We start from the raw sequence: 20,946 nt of genomic DNA on the forward strand, positions 1-20,946 counted from the left end.
GATGCTGCTGCTGCTGATGATGATGGTGGTGATGATGGTGGTGATGATAATGATGGTGGTGATGATGGTGGTGATGATAATGATGGTGGTGATGATGCTGATGATGATGATGATGATGATGATGGTGGTGATGATGGTGATGATGGTGGTGATGATGGTGGTGATGATGGTGGTGGTGATGATGGTGGTGATGATAATGATGGTGGTGATGATGGTGATGATGGTGGTAATGATGGTGGTGATGATAATGATGGTGGTGATGATGCTGCTGCTGCTGATGATGATGGTGGTGATGATGGTGGTGATGATAATGATGGTGGTGATGATGGTGGTGATGATAATGATGGTGGTGATGATGCTGATGATGATGATGATGATAATGATGGTGGTGATGATGGTGATGATGCTGATGATGATGATGATGGCGATGGTGATGGTGGTGATGATGGTGGTGATGATGATGGTGAAGATTATGATGCCAAGTTACCAAGATCTGAGGGATGTTCTTAACAGCTTGCTATTGATGTGGGCTAGGAGGCAGTAGCATCCGCATTACCTAGGAGCTGGGAGAAATACAGACTCCCAGGCCTCACCCCAGACAGACTGAAGCAGAGTGCACAGAGGGTAGATCAGAACCTCCATTTTTAACAAGATCTCTAGGGGATTCTGATGCACATGAAATCACTCCTTTAAAAGCCCGGGGTCTGGTGAGAGCAGCGGACCAGTTTGCAGGGAATGTGTCCGAGTGTCCTGTGAACAGTGTATGTGGAGGGCAGAGTTGGGCACATGTCACTGGGGACTTGACATTTGGGTGGAGCCTCAAGAAATAGCTGCTACAACACCATGAGGGATGGTCATTCTTGAAAGAAGCCATGACCTGTGCAAAGGTCTTCTCTGAAGGGGCCTGTCGAGGGCACCAAAGCAATGGTGTCCAGTGGCAGGAGGTGACGAAAGACTAGGGCAGAGGGTGGCCCTCCAGGGAAGGTGTGTAGAGAGAGACTAAGCAGGATCAACGGCAAACCCCAGTGTTATGGAGGAGGCATGTGAGACAATATGACTAAAAATCGGGCTCACAGAGTTCCTGTCGTGGCTCAGCGGTAACGAACCAGACTAGTAACCATGAGGATGCAGGTTCGATCCCTGGCACCACTCAGTGGGTTAAGGATCCAGTGTTGCTGTGAACTGGGGTATAGGTGACGGTTGCAGCTCCACTTTGACCTCTAGTCCAGGAACTTCCATGTGCCGTGGGTGTGGCCCAAAGAAGACCAAAAAAAAAAAAAAGCAGACCCACTTGAGGAAAAGAAAGAAATTGACATCTGTATGCAGAAAACTTTCATTGTCCTGAATTGTAGACATTTGGGTAATTTGGAAAAGACTTTGCATGTATGATGAAAATGGAAAAATTCCCGTACAAATGGAACATTGTGTATGAAATCTCAGAGAATGAGTTTAAAGTTGTTCAGTTTCCAAGTGCTAGTTTACATGTGTGTTCATGGAAAGACATTCTTCCTTATTAAAATGGATCCTCGAAGACCTATCCCTGGAGACTTTTAAATTTTTTTTAATCTTATTTTATTTTTATGGCCTCACCTGAAGTGCATGGAAGTTCCCAGGCTAGGGGTTGAATGGGAGCTGCAGCTGCCGGCCTACGCCGAAGCCCCAGCAACACTGGATCCAAGCCACATCTTTGACCTATGCTGAAGTTCTTGACAATGCTGGATCCTTAAACTATGGAACAAGGCCAGGGCTCGAACCCATCTTCATGGATACAGATTCTGGGAACTCTGAGCCTTTCATATTTTAACATGTGTTCTGAGAGCATCCGACAAAGTCGGCTTTCTGTGTACCAGCCCCTTTTCTAAGCCCTCCGTAGCTATGTCTCAGTTAGTAGTCACAGTTCTATCATGAAGTTTGCATAATGAGACATGATTTTTTTTTCAGATTTATTGAGATAGAATAGACACGGCATTGCATTAGTTTAAGATATGCAACACAGGATTTGATGTATGTATATACTGCAGAAAGATCTCACCACAATAAGATTAGTTAACATCCATCCCTTCACGCAGTTACACATTCCCCACCCCCATCCCTCCCACCCCTCCATGGTGAGAACTTTAAAATCGAAAATTTGCTCTCTTAACTTCCAAAGAGATGCCGCGGTATTGTTAGGTGCTCCAGTACAGTTAGATGCTCACTGTAGTCATCCCCAAACTTAATCATCTTACAAGTGGAAGTTGGTCCCTTTTGACCCCCTTCGCCCATTTAAAATAGTCTTCTTATAACTGTATTCGTTCTCCTTTTTAACAGAGAAAGATGCTGAGTCACAGAGAAATTAGGTCCCTTGGCCAGGGTCATACAGCTCAGAGGGGGCAGGGCTGGGATTCAAGCTCTGACTCCCAAGTGCTCGCTGCTCACCGTATTTGCTCTTTGTAGCCCATCTTTCTCTACCTCTTCGCCTCAATAGATCAGCCAGCATAGAAGAAAACAGGGAGAAACTAGGCTGGCCAGAGGGTGGAGTGGTATTTGAAGGGAAAGCCAAGACCAAGTTCTCTGAAAACACAGCTTGATCAAAGGTAACCAGATGTATTGCGAGGAGATTTGAAACATCAAAACAAAAACATGATTCCACACCCTCTTTTCCCTTCTTTTTTCAAGTAAATCTCTCTTACAGAGCTCTCTGTACAGATGGATTGTGCTCTCTGGCCCTGTTTCAGTTACATGCCTTCAGTTAATTGAAGGCAAGATCTCTTAGCTTTTGTTGCCTGTAACGTAAGCTGCTAAGTCACTGTTATTCTTTGGCTTCCGACCTTATGCTCTGAGGCGTGGCCTCTGAGAGCTGATTCCTGATGCTCTGTCTTCCTCTCAGAGGCCATCTCATCTCTGGGAGGGGATCTGTCCCCTGAGGCAGGTCATTTAGAGGACCTTAGCAACTTCTTCCCAGAGGTTCCTGCAGCACTGGCTACCCCATGACACAAGCGGCCAGCTCGGGTCCGATTCAAGTCCCCCGATGGAAAAGGTGGAAGCTCCTTGTATGGAGAACGTGACCTTGAGCTTGTTCAATGTCACTGAACACGGGAATCTGGAAGGAGGTAGTTTTAGAGGAAAATAAGGAAGAATAACAACTCCTTGGAGCTGTTATCTGGAGCTCAGCTCTGCAGCAGTCTAACCTCCTGAAACCCAGCCAAGGTCCAGGAAGTAAGTCAGAGAGATCCCAGAGCGCCCTATCAGAAGGCGCAGTGCTCACACACACAGCTGACTCACCGGAAAGGCAGCCACTGGCCCTCTCTAGGACCACAGGAAACTCGAAGCCTGGATTAGAAGGAAGGCTGGAGGCAAGACCTCTGACAAGAGGAGACGCCCCTTTATTTTATTTTAGTTCATTTTTGGCCATGCCCATGGCATGCAGAAGCTCCCTGGTCAGGGACTGAACCTGCACCACAGCAGCGGCAATGCTGGGTCCTCAACCTGCTGAGCCACCAGGGAACTCCCGAGATGCCCTTTTAGACTTGAGATGGTTACACATGCACCCCACTGATGGCCAGCCCAGAAGGTCAGGTCAGAGAATGCAATGCCTGTTGTGAACAGTTTTCCTAACTCTTATCCTGTTTATAGTTAACCCAGCCAATCCTGTTTGGACTTGTCTTTCTGGCACCCTCCCTGGCTTCGGACATCTGTTTGTGGCCTCTTTATTTGGGAGTTCCGTTTGTGGCTTGTCCTTCTCCAACTTTTCATTTGCTGTTAGTGCATTTGGAAGTCTCTGCAGCTTTTAGGGATAAACCCCCTCTTCCAGTCCGAGGTCAGAAAGGGATGCTTGGGGTAACAGCTTTGAATCTTGCCGGTGAGGCTAACCTATACTCAGGAAACTGAACACGTCCGGTAAGGGCCAGAGAGTTTTACATCTCAAGGCTGAAATGTTATTTTGAAAAATGAAATGCTTGGTGCTTCAGTGGGCAGATCTTTAGCTATTTGGAGAGCTCATCTATTCAGAAGCACAGAGCCTCTGAAGTTTCTAGTATTTCTTGACACGTGGTTGACAATCTGCTTCCTAGAGGGACAGAGGAAAGATGACAAGGAATCGATTTATTAGGATTTCTCGGGACATTGATTTTAAGCGGGGGGGGGTGGGGTGGGAAGAGGCGGTGGCAAGGTGGGGCGAGCGTGTGCGCGCATGCGCGAGCAGGCACCTGTGCGTGTGTAGGTGCGCGTGCTTCTGTGGGTATAAGAATTACTCCCCCACCCGCAAAAGCCCTGGGGAAGCCTCTGTAAGACCTGTCCCTTGTCCCTTTCCTCTCCAGGAAGATTCTGATTCTTCCTGGAGAGGAAAAGCCTTGCCTCTGGATGGATAGAGTTTGGCAAAGCTCTCCTCTTGTGCAGCTATGATCCTTCTCCTTTGGGAATCACCAATGGGAGGCATGGCCTAAGCGTTGGGGGTCATTCCGTCCCATAAAATGCACACGGGCAGACTCTTCCAGGCTGGAAAGCCCTAAGATAGCCTTTCTGTGAGCGAGTTCCCAGGCCGCCTTGTCCAGGGCTGGCGTTGCATCTGCTGACTCTCCCTGCCTGTGAGAGTCGGGACACCCAAGCTTCTGTGGAAATCATGTTTAGTTTGGCAAGGGGACGCTCATTCTTCTCTCTACAGAATAGCCTGTCAGAACGGTGATGAATGGTGGTAATATAAAACCTGATGTCCTCCTGCTCCCTCTGACTTCTGTTATGATCACAGACTCTGAAGAGCATGTGCGGGTGTGACCGTGCTCTGACTTCCGAAGGACACCAGCATCGCCCGGCAGAGGAACGGGATGGAGCCCCGTGATGCGAAGGGCAAGAGAGGGGGGAAAAAAGAGACAGAAACTGCAATTTTTCCAAATAGGAGTGACCCTTACCATCTTTTTAGAGATTGACGCCAAAGGCAGCCTTTATTGGAATACGCTCAGCGAAAGCTCCAGGGCTCTGGGAATATGTTTGAACCTACAATATTTAACGTAGCGTTTTGGCCCATTTGGAAAATGGAACGCATCTTTTTATGATTACGTCGTGCTTGTATTTATGATTAAAATCATTCCCAGAGTTACGAGGGAGAAAGAACGGGGAAAGGGAATCTTCTTCAGTAGAACATTGCCAATGAGAGCAAGGGGGTCTGCCATCTTGGAGGGGGGTAAGCCCCCATAATTTTTACAGGCAAGGAAGTGAAGCCCCAAGACATGAATAACTTACTTAAGGGCACCCATGCCCTTTTGGCCACCGGGGACCACCATAGCATGCTTACATTTAGGGGTGTTGACCTCAGAGGGCCTTGGAGCTGTCAGCTAGTTCTAGATTCTGCTCACCAGTTTACACTCTTTTCACACTTCTCACGTCTAACTTTCCCACTTAGAGGATACTGAGATTTGTACCTTTCTAACTGATTCAGTGATCCAGTCCCTGGATACCAAACTACCCGCAAATTTCATGGCCTCAATATCAATTATTTTATAGATTTTTAGGGGTCAAAGACTTGGGTGGGGCTTGGTTGGGCTGTTTTTCAAAACCCTGTGGCTTTGACTGGGGACACTTGATGGAGGTCAAGGGGGCCATGGAGCGGATCTGGAGGATCCATGATGAGTTTGCCCCTGAACTTGGAGCTTGGATGGCTTGACTGAGTCACTCCTCCTCTCTAGATAGTTTTAGGATGTATCTACCTGGTCGTCCCAGAAGAGTTGTCAGGCATTTTACGTGAGGTTCAGGGAACCAAGTGACGAGGACCAGAACCATCAGAGCCGCACTTTCACCCTATTCTATTGATCCGGTAAAGTACTGGCCCAGGTTCAAAGGGGAAAGCAATAGACCCCGTCTCTTGAGGGAGGAATGTCCAAGAAGTTGCAGCCCTTTTGAATCCACCGCCCAATCTGCTCCGTAGGGTCATGGTCAGCAAACTGAACATCTCCTGCTGTTGGCAGCATAACTGGTGCCAGTCATCTAGAGAGGAATCAGACTCAGCCTGCACCTTCCGGTTGCCTGGGGTCTAGTGGAGGAACAGACTCCAAATGGTGTCTCAGCAGTGCAGTCTTTCTCCTCACTGAGGCATACCCAAGGGACTCGGATAGCAAAATCTGGAGACTCCAGAGGAATGCTTCTGAACTCATTCCTTCAGAAAGATGGCACTCTGCCATCTTGGTTGGCTTGCTGAGTGGGCAGGCAGGTAACTCCATGGGGCTGGACCCTCTGCCTGCATCAGGAGATTTCTCTGAGCCCAGCAATATTTATAGCAGGAGTATCTGAATGCCTCAGATTGAAGTGGGCCCAGATTCAGTTAATTCCTATGGTGTTTCCTTGCTGTCGCTAGTTCACGAGTCATCCTTATTGAGACAGCACGGTGTGAGACAGCACGGTGTAGTGGTCAGTGGTGTGGGCCTTGTGATCCAAGCTGCCTTGTTTTTTGTTTTTCGGCTTTTGACTTTTTAGGGCCGGTGTGGCATATGGAGGTTCCCAGGCGAGGCGTCAAATTGGAGCTGTAGGCACCGGCCTACACCAGAGCCACAGCAACTTGGGATCCGAGCCGCGTCTTCGACCTACACCACAGCTCATGGCAACACTGGATCCTTAACCCAGTGAGTGAGGCCAGGGACCGAACCCACAACCTATGGATACTAGACGGGTTTGTTAACCCCTGAGCCACGACAGGGATGCCTACATTTTTTTAATCATGCCAGTTCACTTGCTGTTTATGTAAGGGAGAACAAAGCAATGTCTTTAGCTGCTGGATGGAGAGTGGTAGTCAACATATGTTAGTTCCCTCCTTTCTTGGCCTCTCTCAGATTTTGACATCTAAGACTTTGATTCCTCGAAGAGGAAGAGCCCTCTACAGAAGTACTTGCCCAAGTCAGTTGCCAGATTATTTTTAGATCCATTTATTAGCTCAGGCCACTAGAAAATCATGCAAAATAGCTCTCTAGGAGGTGGTATGTCACATCCTGGGTCCATACCTCATAAACCATCAGGAGAAAAATGTCACCTTCTCCCATGGGGCTGGTGTGTGTGGCCCAAATATTGGTGTCAGATAGCTTGGTAGAAGAGAGTCTGCTGATGAAACAAGCTCAGTGGATTTCCAAGCAAGCTCGAGTTTCTTGGCCACGGCCTCAAGAAGAGCAATGGCATTGTTTATGTTTATAGAGGGGAGGCGTCCAGCTTCCGTTGAAGTCACCTTTGCTGTGACAAGGGAACTCTCCCCTCTGCAGACCACTCTGACTTTTGATGAACCAAAGTTAAAGAACGTCTGGTCTCCTGCTCTTCTGACCTCCTTCTTTAATCCTTGGATTTTAATGTCCTGTTGGATTTGCATGTGGACAGTAACAGGTTGGCCAAGTGTGATGCCAGGAAATACAAAGCAGTAGCTAAATCCCAGGCTATTAATAGCTCAGGATGTGTATATCCACTTGTCTTTGGCTTTAAGCTGTAGAATATAGATGAAATGATTTCAGATTTGGGGAGAAAGGGTGAATGGATGTTTACAGAGCAAAAATAAGTACCCAAGGATTTTAGTGCAGAGAAGTGAATCACCAGCCACTTTTGATGGACAGTGCATTTCATCTCTGTAAAAGCTTTTAAACTACGCACCCCCTAAGGGTGTACAGTCAGCATTCAAGGTCAACGGCCCTAGAGCTGCAGAATGAAGGCTGAGGTTCCTATCATGGCAAGGACCGCAGCACTAATGGGGTTAATGGAAATGACACCTTTTTCCTAACCCCAGACACACGCGTGTGCATGTGTGTGATCCCGTGTGCGCACACGTACACACACAGAGTTCAGCTTTCATTGCTCATATTGCCCAAGGGTGTGTAAAATATAAAGAGGTCAGCCAGAAAACCCGACTGTCTGTTAAATCAGACTTGCAAAAAGTGCTACTGAAAAAAAAAGTTATACTGTGCTCCTCTTGTCCAGAATTTTACAGCATCCAATCCCCTTAATACTGATCCTAACTCTGGCGCCACGTCGGAGACACACACGGTATAGTAACCCACTTAAAAAAAAAAGCCAGGAGGTATAATAAACACTTTGTCTGCACAAGGCTATTAATATCTCCGGCACTTGCAAACTGATCGAATGACACGCTCGCCTCGTGAGGAAATTGGAACGTCGTCATTTGCATTAGGTTATGACGTGACCCAGAATCCGTGAACCTTGTGAGCAGACGGGACCCCCGCGGTGGTGCAGGCCAGCATCTCTCCCCACGGTATTCAAAGAAAGGCTAATAATCCTGCAACTGTGACTGATCATCCTCTTTCTTTTTGCCCAATGTGACTCGGTAACCGTGGCGATAATTGTCTCTAACACATGGTGCTTCCTGTGTGCTGGGCCGGATTTTCAGTGCTGTATAAAGACTGATGGAGGAGTTCTCTTTGGCGCAGCGGGTTAGGATCCAGCACTGTCACTGCTGTGGCGCAGGTTCAGTCCCGGGCCTGGGAACTTCCATGTGTCTCAAGTGCAGCCAAAAAAAAAAAAAAAGGTACATGTAGTCTTTATAATAACCCTGTGAAGTGGATACTCTTATTATCTTCATTTTACAAATGAGAAAACTGAGGCACAGACACAGAGACGTTCAGAAACTTGCCCAGGCCATGCAGCTAGAAAGAGGCAGAGGCAGGATTTGAACCCAGGCAGTCTGGCCCCAGAGGCCATGCTCTTGACCTCTTTGCTCTGTTGGTGGGAGGAGCCAGGCTTTGCAGTTGGGCTGGTGTGGGTTCCTGGTGTGGCGTTGCCTCTTTAGGGAGTCTGAGAAATCACATCCTGAGATGGTTTCTGTCTCGGTAAGAGGTGGATGAACGTACTTAGCAAGGATTTTTTTTTAAGACCTAGAGAGAAGAAGGCGCAGAAACTGCTAGCACAATAGCAATGGTTACTATTATTATTATTATTATTATTATTTCCAAAGCACTGACTTTGAACTTTTATCAGAAACAATCTCTTAAATTTACAGTCTGCTCAAAATCTCTTTACAGTGCAAACTCACCTTAGCCCCTAGCACTGTGGGCTCTGGGTATGCGGTGCTGGTCCCAGGACTTAGCCTCAGGGCCTCCTTAAATAATATGCTCAGCTCATTCTGCATGTGGGGGGGTCTCATTCAGCTCAGAGTGGGAAAGGAGAGGCATATGGAGCTCCCAGGCCAAGGATCAGATCCGGGCTGCAGCTGCCGGATCCTTTAACCCACCATGCCAGGCCAGGGATCGAACCTGTGTCCCTGGTGCTGTGGCGATGCCTCTGATCCCACTGCGCCACAGTGGGCGCTCCCACCTTTTTTATTCATTAGCTTTCCAGTGTCTTACCCATCACTCATCCGTCTGAGCCTCGGTTTTTCATCATCAAATGGGGATAACAGCTCCTGTCTGATGAGCTGCTGTGAGGGTCTGGACGCTGGATGCATACAGAGTGGATTATTAGCATCAGGGTTTTGCTCGTCATTTGGAGCGTGGTCCATATCTCCCCCGGGGTGGGTCTGCGGTTGCAAAACGACTTCGTGATGGTGTCAGTGGTGTCATTCACCTCGCCTGGGTGGGCGAGGTCTCATCTGACCCGGTTTCCCCGTGTCAGCAGGCGGATACGGACTGGCCGTGGTGTTAGCACTCTGTGTGTTCGCTTTATCAAAACGCCACCGTGGGCTGGAGGCTGTGATGCGGCTTGGGCTTTGCTTTTTGAAGAAATGACTACAGGGCCTGACCCCAGCGTGCACATCTTTTTACCTCATCCTCCGGCCCCTGAGAACCTCTCCCTGCTTCACCACCACACAGACAGGCGTGATGCCTGCTTCCTGACTGATTTGAAGAGTTTGATTTTCATCGTGTAAATGTATGCTAACTTTCCCATAACTCCACAAGGGCACAGTTCACTCCAAGGAGGGATGTATGTTGATTTCCTGATAGCAACAGTCATCAGAATACTGGGGGGCACTTTTGTTCTAGAACTGTGTGCAGCGCCTACAAACACTGAGAATTTCTTCAGTGGGGACAGATCTGGATTTCTGTAAGATACTGTTGATTTTTGAAAATCACCAAAGTTCTAGCGAAGAGGACAATAAAAAGTAAAGTTGATGTTCCTAGGGAGTTCCCACTGTGGCTCAGTGGCAATGAACCCTACTAGTACCTATGAGGATGCAGGTTCGATCCCTTGCCCCGCTCAGTGGGTTAAGAATCCGGCATTGCCCTGAGCTGTGGTGTAGGTCATGGATGCGGTTCAGATCTGGCGTTGCTGTGGCTGTGGTGCAGGCCGGCAGCTGCAGCTTCGATTAGACCCCTAGCCTGGGAGCCTCCATATGCTGCACATGCAGCCCTAAAAAGACACACACACACACACACATACACACACACACACACACACACACACACACACACACACACACACTCCTCCAGTTCTCACACCACTGCAGCAATGACCCTCATCCTGGGGGGTACTTACCCCTTGCTTGGGCTTTTGCAGTCGCCTCCCGTTTGCACCCTGGCCCCCTTAGAGGCTGTTTACAACATGGCAGTGAGGGTGACCCCGCCAAGAGTTGGTCAGATCCAGATCCGCCGTTCAGATCCTTGTAGTGGCTCCTTACTCACCCTGCGTGGACGTCAAAGCCTTACTGTGCCTGACTCATTGGTTACTTGTCCCCTGGCCATGACTTCCTCCCCTCTGGGGCTTCCCCCTTCCTGGCCCCTCTTCTGCTCCTCAAACCGTGCCCCCCCCCCGGCCTCACCCCCTCCTAAAGCCGATGGCCGTGCTCTTCCTTCCACCCAGTATTCTGCCACTTTCCAGAAGGCTCGCTTTCTTGATCCTTCCAGCTCTTCCCTGAATGTCACCTGCTCCGAGACCTTCCTGGTCCCTGGGTCTGACATCTCCAGGTCCCTCTTCCCGACACTCCCTGCCCTGTTTCTCTCCCACCTGCGGTCACGTGCTGTACGTGATCTTCTCTGTCTGCATCTTCATCTCCACATCTGGAAATAAACTCCCTGAACAGCACTGGTACCCAGAGGATGCTCAGTACATGTCTTTGAATACTTTGAAGAATCCTTTCACAGTCAGGTGCAAGGAACGTTGCAGAATAAGTGTGTGCCATCCCGCGGGGACACTTGCGAAACCTCATTCATTTGTCTTTGAAAGGTTGCTAGATTTGATTTCAAAATATCCATGTAGCTGTTCAGGAAGAAAGAAAGTTGCTGTCCACCCATTTTCTGTTTTTTATTCGGAGCTACTTTGGCTAAGGCATAATAACCATCTAAGTTAGAAAATCTATACACATATAGAATAAGCGACTGAAACTGATATTCTTGGGTAGCCTATAAACACTGTAGCAAAACCAGGTTCTTTATTTTTTTAGACTCATTATGGTAGAGTCACACCCCCTAAATTAAAGCGCTCAGCATAATGGAAGCAGGGACTTGAATTACAGTACCGGTTCCATATGTTATTAGCAGGAAGGAAAGGGGGGTTGAAAGTGTGCTCTCCCTGTTTGTGTGTTCGTGTCCAGTCCGAGCAGACTGGGAAGGGGAGATCCATGAGAAAATCAGAAGACGTGGCCGCAGAGAGCACGACAATTTATCGGGGAGACCCCTCCCCCCCAAGGTAATGACGCACATCCCTAGGGCTGAGCTGTGTGGTCTTGAGTTCATTTTCCCTTCAGATTCCATCATCGCCTGTTGCTGGGCACAAACCTCTTTCGCTTGCCCCATGGCTGTGACCTTGGTCTGGTTGAATCGTGCGCTCTGCCGCGACAGGACCTGTATCCGATGGTCCTGGGCAGGCAGGTGAGCTTTGGCATCTCAGAGACCTGCCGCTTACAAAGAGGACTGGCCTGTGGAGGAGGCATTTGCTTGTTTATGCGCATGTGCCTTCAGCACAAAGGCCTGCGTGTGGAGGAGGAGAAAAAGGAAGGGAATTATGAGGTGGTGTCATCACAGAGGAAAGGCTTTCCTCTGTGTGTGTGTGTGTGTGTGTGTGTGTGTGTGTGTGTGTGTGTGTGTGTGTGTGTGTGTAGCTTGCTGGTGTCATTTCCATAAAGGTCATTCACGACCTCTGGATGCTATACTTTATTCTAATTGCACAGGGATCTGTGTAATATAGGAACGAAGGAGGTGCGTTACTTTGTCCTGTAAAGGGAGTTAATATGGGGACATAATAATATAGATGGCTGAGCTCTAAAGAGACTGTTTTTACGTGCGTCTTGTGTTGAGGCTGATGTGTGCTCCTTAGCAGTTGAGCATGCAGGCTCTCTGGACGCTTATGTGAGGGGTACAGTCCTTACAACCTTCTGGATAGATGCAGTCCCAAAGGCACTGTGGCAATTACAGGACACAGGGGCGGGAGAACCAAGATGGGAGCTGGGTCCGTCAGGCCACCTTCCGAAGGAGAAGCGTGCAGTGTGTCCGTGTGTTTCACGCCCCAGAGTGAGCCAGCGTGGTTCAGGGAGGCTGCAGGTGAACAGGGACAGAGCTGCGCTTCTACTCAGTGGAAGGGGAGCCATTGACCAGGTTCTGAGTCTAAGACGCCACTTTTTATTCCTTAGAAATTCCACTTTCTTGCTTTTTCTCCTTCATTTTCATTCTTACAATGGAATATATTAAGGAGAAAGGGTAAAATAGGGTATGAAATTGTTTACTTTGATGATTCTTTGTCATCATGGATGGATGGATGGGTAGAAAGATAGACAAATAGGAAGAAATATGGGTGTGTGGATACAGATGTCTGTCTGTCTGTGAAGTCTCTGTGCGGTGTATGTTCATGTAGGTGTAGCCTTCCGAAAAGTAGTTTTTATCCCTATAAAAGCCTGACCGTTCAGGGGCTTGTCAATTGATCATACATGTCTTTCTAATGAAGTCCATTAGTCAATAATAATTTACCATGGAGGAGTTCCTGTCATAGCTCAACAGCAACAGATCCGAACAGTAGAACAGTATCCACGAGGACGTGGGTTCGATCCCTAGCCTCGCTCCATGGGTTAAGGATCTGGGATTGCCATGAGCTGTGGTGTAGGTTGCAGACGTGGCTCAGATCTGTCATGGCTGTGGCTGGGGTGTACGCCGGCAGCTGCAGCTCTGATTCGATCCCTAGCCTGGGAACTTCCATATGTCACAGGTGCAGCCCTAAAAAAAAAAAGGAAAAATTTACCATGGAGGGACTGTGCCAGCTGCGGTGGAAAAGGCTCTGTGGAAGAATAAGAAAGGGCATATTTTGTTACTCTGAAGAGTCAGGTGGAGCATCTGAACATGCGCAAAAGCCCGTGTAATGTATGAACACCTGCCGTTAGGGGCTGAATCGTGTTCCCCCATACGTGGAAGTGCTGACCCTCAGCATCTCAGGATGTGACCTTCTTTGGAAATAGGCTTGTTGCAGATGTAATTAGTTAAGTTAAAACAAGATGATACCGAAGTAGGGTGGGCCTATAATCTTCTATGGCCAGTGGTCTCATAAGACGGCCATGTGCACGTGAAAAGATGCTCACATCTCTGATAATTAGAGAAAAATGCAAATCAATATGACAGTGTTGTACCATCTCAACAAGTCTAAATAAATGGCCGTCATCAAAAATCTACAGGTTACAAATACTGGAGCGGATATAGAGAAAAGGGAACCCTCCTGCACCGTGGGTGGCCATGGAAGGTGGTGCCACCACTGTAGAAAATGGTATGGAGTTTCCTTAACAAACTGAAAATAGAAGTTCTCTTGTAATGCAGCAGGTTAAAGATCCAGTGTTGTTTGTCACTGCAGCAGCTTGGGTTGCTCCTTGGCACAGGCTTGATCCCTGGCCCAGGAACTTCCACACGCTACAGGCATTGCTGTGAGCTGTGGTGTAGGTCAGAGACGAAGTTCACATCCCATGTTGCTGCGGCTGTGGCATAGGCTGGCAGTTGCAGTTCCCATTCAACCCCTAGCCTGGGAACCTCCATATGCTGCAGGTGCAGCCCTAAAAAGGAAAAAAAAAAAGTGTTTGCATTAAAAATAGTGACCAGAACAAAGGCTGCAAGAGTCACTGCCTCCCCATGTTTGGTGTATTCTGTGGATTCGCCACATTCTGCTAGGCTGTGCCTGGAGTCTGTTGAAGAGCTGATGTTAAGAGGGTCGTTGACAAGAGGAGTGACAAGAATGGAGAAGCACCTCTGACCTTGTCTTGAAGGATGAAGTTGAGGGAGGCCCCTTGTTGTGATTAGGGGCTGACATCGGGGAGAAATAGAATTTTACATCTTGTTCCAGAAAACAACATCTGCGCAGTGCTGGACAATCCATTGGTATGCACAGGATAAGATGTTAGCCTGGGCTTTTCCTTCAGGGCTTTGGTAACCAACGTGAGTCCTCTAGGCTTCTTGTCCTTTGGCTGGAGTAGTTAGATAATAAGGGCGATGATATCCACCTTCCAGGGTTTTGTGAAGATGGACAGATGTGGAAAAGTTTCCATATTCGAAAAGCCAAAATCATGGCATGAAGATGAGGCCATGGTACTATGACTAAGAAGGCTAGCTGATGGAAATTTTAAGTCCAAGATAAAGACAAAAGTTCCACCTGGCATGGGACCCAGCGTGGGATGATCTTTCTCAAAAAGTAGCAAGTTCACGGTCATGAGCGGTCTTCTGACAAAGACAGAGATGGTAGAGCATGAACTGCATTGGATGGAAACATGGTCCCTACGTCCATCTCTGGCATTAGGGTTTCATGATGCTGGTCCATGACTTGAGGTTGGGCAGATGGAGGAGAATGGTCCTCAGAGGCAGCAGAGTGAAGGGTTTACTTCGGCATCCCCTCCTCCCTTCGGGGCAAACATTTAAAACTTGGAAATACATTTAAACATTTAAGTACATTAAAAAGCCGAGATGGGCCCATACTAGTTAGCTGGTGTCAGTTTTTCTCTACTCTTGTTACACAGTTCTCTTTCCATTAGACGTCTGATTGAATGGACCCCTTGGTTCTTCTGTAGCTCTTGTTGGTGTCTGAATATGGAAAGAAAAATAGAATTCCCAATGCTTCCTAGTAACTCTTTGCAGTGTCTCCTAGGAGCGGAAGAGGTGTCGCCCTTGGGGTCTAAGCCAAATCCTGAGCTGATTTATAGCATTATTCCTTTAAGACTAAGATTTCCTCTGGCTCTAATTTTGCATCTAGACTTTTTTCTTTTCTTTTTCTTTTTTTTTTTTGCCCCTAAACTATTGGGTAACATCAGTGACTTTTGCCTCACTCCGCTCCCTGATTGGCTGGTTTCCAGTGGCAGAGATGAATGGATTCTTTTATGTAGGGAGTTTGGTAATTCAGGGGAAGAATGAGAGCTTTGCCAGAGGTGACATGTGGGTATTTTACACCTATTACAGATAATGTGTATATATCAATAACGTACTGAAGGTGCCATTCAAGCATCGCTGTGGGTGGTAGCAAAGCAAGAGACAGCTCAATCTCATTTTGAATATATTAGAAGCTCTCTTCTAATTCAATCAGGACGAGTTAAAGAAAAAAGTCATTTAAAGCAGGGGATTATAAAAACACAAGCGAAAGAGAGGCTAACCTTATATTTTAACTTTATGCACACACACACATATATATCACACACAATGTACATGATGAGGGGTTTGTTTGTTTGTTTGTTTGTTTGTTTGTTTTTATGCCTGCATCCATGGCATATGGAAGTTTCGGGGCCAGGGATCGAATCTGAGCCGCAGCTGTGACCTGAATTGCAGTTTCTGCGATGCTGGATCCTTGAACCCATGGCACTGGGCTGGTGATCAAACTTGCACCTCTGCAGCGACCCCAGCTGCTGCAGTCAGATTCTTTAACCCACCGTGCCACAGCAGGAGCTCCCCAACTGTTAAAAAAAATTTTTTTTTTTAAGCAATTGTCTTTATGAAGACTTCCTAAGGCATTCGGCTTGGTACTTAGAGAAGCTTGGTGCTTGGTCCTGTATGCCATCGGTTTCTAGACTGTTGAACTTGAATTACAGTATCAAGTCCAGAGATCATAAACAGATTTAAAAACATATACAGTTGCTACTTGCTAAGCATGCAAGTCAACTGGTAAGACCTGAAGTCCTCGGAACTTATGAGAGAGTCATTTTCCAGCCCTGAGCCCCAGGGTGCTGTGGGCATCAGCTAATGCAGACTATGGAACAAATGAAGACAACTGCTTAATCTGGCCAGTAAAATGGAGGCCAATTAAGAGAGCTTTTACCATTCAACTAATTTATCTTTGTCATATTAGGATGTAGAAAGGAATTTAGAAGCGACAGTGGCTCTAGAAAAAAACAAAAACAAAAAACAACCCAGCTGCCCATCCGTGACTGTTAACATTCGATTCACTTGTCATGGGGAGGCTGGAGAGAGAGAAGAGCAGAGGCTAAAACAGAATGGAAGTTGGCCGGTGCGGTCACTTTGGTGTCCGCTCTTGAACGTAAGAAAGTTCTAATCGATCAGAGCAGCAGGTTGCTTTTCTTCCCTTACCGCATGGGTGATGACGGAGATGAGCAGTGGTCCCTGTTTAGGGAGGCTGCGCCTATTCTTAGAACATGCCTTTCAAGTTAAGATTCGAGACTTTGAGCTGTGATTAGAAGCTCTCCTAGGCAGTTCTGAGACGAAACCGTGAAGCTGTAGGAGGATGGCTTTTATTTAGCATCTTCCATCCTTGTTGACAACCCAAGTGATTAAAGGTTTGGGAAACTGCCCCTCTAAACATGGGCTAAAGGACCTGGGCTTATTTAGCCTAGAGAAGGGAGACTGAGCGTGCTGAGGGAACTTAATGATAGTCTCCGAGAATACGAGGGATATTCTCCGAGTGATGGAAAGCAGCTGTCTCCTGTTTCCACTGAGGACGGGATCAGAGAGGATGGAGTCAAGTTGCAACAAGTGGGTTTAAGAGCTCCTGGGCCCGAAAGTCCAAGACAACACCCCTGCCAGACCAAAGTCCCTTCTCGGTCTTCAGAATCCTCTCGCTCCCTGGCTGTCTTTTCTTGGCTGGTTTCTGTTGGCCCATTCCTGAACCAGTGCAAAGACGCGAAGGACCTTTCTCCCAAGAATGGGATAAGTTGCCAGGGTCAGAATCTACCAGTGTTTCTGTGGCTGAGGAAGCTCTTATCTACTCATAGGACTTTTTTTTTTTTTTCTTTTTAGGGTCGCACCCGCATCATATGGAGGTTCTCAGGCCAGAAGGGTCCAGTCGGAGCTACAGCTGCTGGCCTACGCCACCGCCACAGCAATGCTAGATCTGAGCCATGTCTGTGACCCACACCACAGCTCACAGCAACGCCGGATCCGTAGTTCTCTGAGCCAGGCCAGGGATTGAACCCACATCCTCATGGATATGAGTCGGATGCGTTACCACTGAGCCACAGTGGGAACTGCACACGAGTAAGATTTAAAAAGAAAGAAATTTCAGAATCTCTTTGCCCCCCCATCTGCTTTGAAAGCCACACAGTCTAGATTTACTTCTTCTCTATGAGATGAAGAATTGCCACAGACTTGTCAGTAGGTATTTTTTCCTGCCATTTGGTCAGTGTGCTGATGACTTTTCAAAAAAATTCTGTTTTTAGCAAGATTGTGTGTGAGTGTACACACACACATATGTCTACACACACATGTATATGTACACTTTCATATATATGGACACCTAGGTGTATATACGGTATCTTAAGATATGAGTTAAATGCACGAGTATCTCAGAGATATTGTAGACATCTGATATCTGATTTATATTCATCCTATGTAATTAATTCAACAATGAACGCAATGCTTTGTTCTAGACAGTGTCTCTTTGCATTAGGGATATAAAGATGAATGAGATACACACTGTGCCAATTAGGAGTAAAGCAAATATACGAATCATTATGAAATAAGGCATCCTTATAGGAAGTCAGCTAGGGGAAGACATTTCCCCTGGAAATGGGATGGGAAGTGGATTTGGGGGATGTTACTAGTTTTTAGCCAATGAGGCAGATGGAAATGCCTGAAAATGTCCTCTCAACTATTGTTTTACCGTGGAGAGCCAACATTAGGTTAATTCTCCTGTTTATTCTGAATTGGATAAGTGGTGTCTTACTTGCCCAACTGGGCGTGTTTTTAAGGCAAGGTTTGGTTTCCAGAGGATTGGCCACTGTTCAGTCGTGTCTTGAAAATTAGAGGTTTATGTCGGCATTAACCATCTATATATTCCACGTGTTGTATTTTCATCTTGAACCAGCATTTATGATACTCTTACTAGAAACACGTGTCTCTGTCCTCGAGTGTGTTCTGCCATCTGGAAGGGAGGGAGGGTAAATCACGATCCAACTCTGACCCTTAGACTCTTTAGGCTTCAAAAACCCAGCTTGGAAGTGGGAACAGTGACTTGGGAATTGCATTGATTCGCTCACTTGCTGAGAGGCCTTGGGCAAGTTACTTAACCTCTCTGAGGTTCAGTTTCCTTCATCTGCCTGGTGGGAATGTTTTCCAGGTTAAATTAAATGAGATAATGTGTGCCAAGCTCAGAGCCCATGTGCTCAGCCTTCGTGTCATGTTTATTTTCTCCCTTTGATTCACAAAGGGCATCTCTTGCCTAGGGTAGCCTCATGGTTCTCTCTAGACTGTCCTCACTTAGTGGGGTTTGCTGGATCTCAGGGGCAGGGGCAGCTGTGTAGCATTTGTCTAAAATTCATGAGGGCGCCCAAAATCCAACTGTGTGATTTTTTTTCTTTTTGCTGGCCTATATTTAATCCAGAAAAAAGAAGTCTACTGTAATGGCAAATACTCTATCTAAGAAGTGTTTGTTGTCGAACTACTTGAAACAAAAAATGTACGCACATGGACAGAAGGTGTATTTTGGAGTTCCCATTGTGGCCCGGTGGAAAGAAACCTGACTAGGATCCATGAGGATTCGGGTTTGATCCCTGGCCCTGCTCAGTGGGTTAAGGATCCGGGGTTGCCGCAAGCGGTAATGTAGGTTGTACATTCAGCTTGGATCCAGCATTACTGTGGCTGTGATGTAGGCTGTCCCCCCCTAAAAGTGGGGGGGGGGCATTTTAAAATGAGCAGGAAGATTATGCAGGCTAATTTTCCGTGGTTTGAAGGAGAATAAGTCAGTCTTCTAGAGATGCCAATAGTCATTGAATAGACAGTGATTAAATCGAGTGCTTTGCTTTGAAATGTTCTCAAAGTGAAGAAAGGATCCCTGTCCTGGGGACACTTACGAACTTGTTGGAAAGACCCAACACCTCTATATTCAGTGACCACAGCACAGTTAGACTCAAGGTCAGCAAGGGAGGATGAAGGGACAGGAGCCCGGAAGACTGAGAAAAGGCAGGATCTGGGGTTTGGGTCGGGACTTAATATAGTTCTTGGAGAGTTAGGATCGTGGTTTGACTGCTGCATAAAACATCATCATTTAAAGACAGAATTAAAGGGGAAAAAGCCCCTAAAATGCTCACTGCCTATAGAAACCCAAGAACACAACAGCAGTGGCTCTTAACTTATTTGAAATAAATGCATCCTTCCAAACTCGCCACATTCTGGCTGATTTCCTTCCAGGCTCTCTTTCCACGTGGTTCCAGACTGCTCCTGCCCACATTTGCTCTTAGTCTGCGGGATACCGAAGAGCGCTGTAAATCCTAACAAGTCACAGGGAGAGCAAAAATCCCAGCGAGAGACCTACCTCAAAAACTGAGACCTGCCGCAAATTTTAATGTCAGTCAATGTAGGGAACTAGGGTTAGTTCTCTGCTTCCCCCCACCCCTTTCTAGGGCCACACCTGTGGCATGTGGAAGTTCCCAGGCTAGGGATCCTTAACACACTGAGCGAGGCCAGGGATCGAACCCCAGTCCTCATGGATACTAGTCGTGTTCATAACCTTCTGAGCCACCACGGAATTCTTCCCAGGTTCGTGAGACGAAGATTATCATTCAGATCCTTCCAAGGGTGAGCACGAGCCCTTTAAACTGGACCCATCCACCTGTCTCTTCTCTCATCCTGGCTCCCCGCATGAAACAGGCAGAACGACAAAACCATTAGCTTCATAGGTAGGATTTGTGGCTGAAATCTTGCAAAGCTCGTGTCAGCAAAGGAAAATAATTCCTGTTCCCCCCCCCCCCCCCGCCTTTTTTTTAGATACTCGGCTTTCTGGTTCCTGCCACCTTTATCCTAACACACAATTGATTTAGTGGCTCAGTTTTTCACGGCAAATGGCCTGCTGTTATGTTTCGTGTGCAGGCGGCCATGCCGTTGAGATGGCAATAGGCGCGGAGAGACTGGGCTGGGACTAAATTTCGGTAATGAATTGCAGTACTGGTAGTGGTTTTGGTTGAGTCCTCTGTCCATGTGCCAGCTGAGCTCTCTCACCCTCTCCTCCTCTAGATTCTCAAATCCAAAGATTTAACGTCTCCAACCCAGCGCTACATCGACAGCAAAGTCGTGAAAACGAGAGCAGAAGGCGAATGGCTCTCCTTCGACGTAACGGACGCGGTTCACGAATGGCTCCACCATAAAGGTGACCACGCCCTGTTTCCCCCTTAAATGTCCCCGGATCCTCCCTTATTGCACCTTGACTGCAGACGTAGGGGGATGAGAGGCGCAGACAAATGACCTCCGTGACTTGATGTTTTCCAGACAGGAACCTGGGATTTAAGATAAGCTTACACTGTCCCTGCTGCACCTTTGTACCGTCCAACAATTACATCATCCCCAATAAAAGTGAGGAACTAGAAGCGCGATTTGCAGGTAACTGAAACGTGGTCCTGCGCGGTGCGGGGAGGGAAGGGGGCTTCGGGGAGGTGAGGGCGGCTTGCTGGGGGAGGCCGGGGGGCGTTTCATTTGTTTGGGCAAAGATACGGTTGGGGAAAGATATTGGAAGGCAGAAAGGACTGGAAGAAAGGGGTTGGTTCCCGGTTTGTAGTGTTGGGTGTCCAGTGATGACTCCCAAGTCCTAACTGACAGACTCCCAACCTTCAGACCCTTAAAGAGCTTGTGAAGCCCTTTCTTCTTCATTTAAGCAAGGCACGAT

The 20,946-nt window shown here is 47.4% G+C and overlaps 1 protein-coding gene across 3 annotated transcripts in view; it reads left to right on the forward strand.

Moving 5' to 3' along the window:
* TGFB2 (transforming growth factor beta 2) overlaps positions 1-20,946 on the forward strand; it is an 84,971-nt gene that overhangs the window by 56,565 nt on the left and 7,460 nt on the right. For all 3 annotated transcript variants that reach the window (XM_047754924.1, XM_047754926.1, XM_047754925.1), the window contains 2 exons: positions 20,301-20,433; positions 20,553-20,663. In XM_047754924.1, the coding sequence (XP_047610880.1) occupies positions 20,301-20,433; positions 20,553-20,663 (244 nt within the window). The remainder of the gene's footprint in view (positions 1-20,300; positions 20,434-20,552; positions 20,664-20,946) is intronic.

Source organism: Phacochoerus africanus, chromosome 12 (genome assembly GCF_016906955.1).
Source record: "Phacochoerus africanus isolate WHEZ1 chromosome 12, ROS_Pafr_v1, whole genome shotgun sequence".
NCBI lineage: Eukaryota > Metazoa > Chordata > Mammalia > Artiodactyla > Suidae > Phacochoerus > Phacochoerus africanus.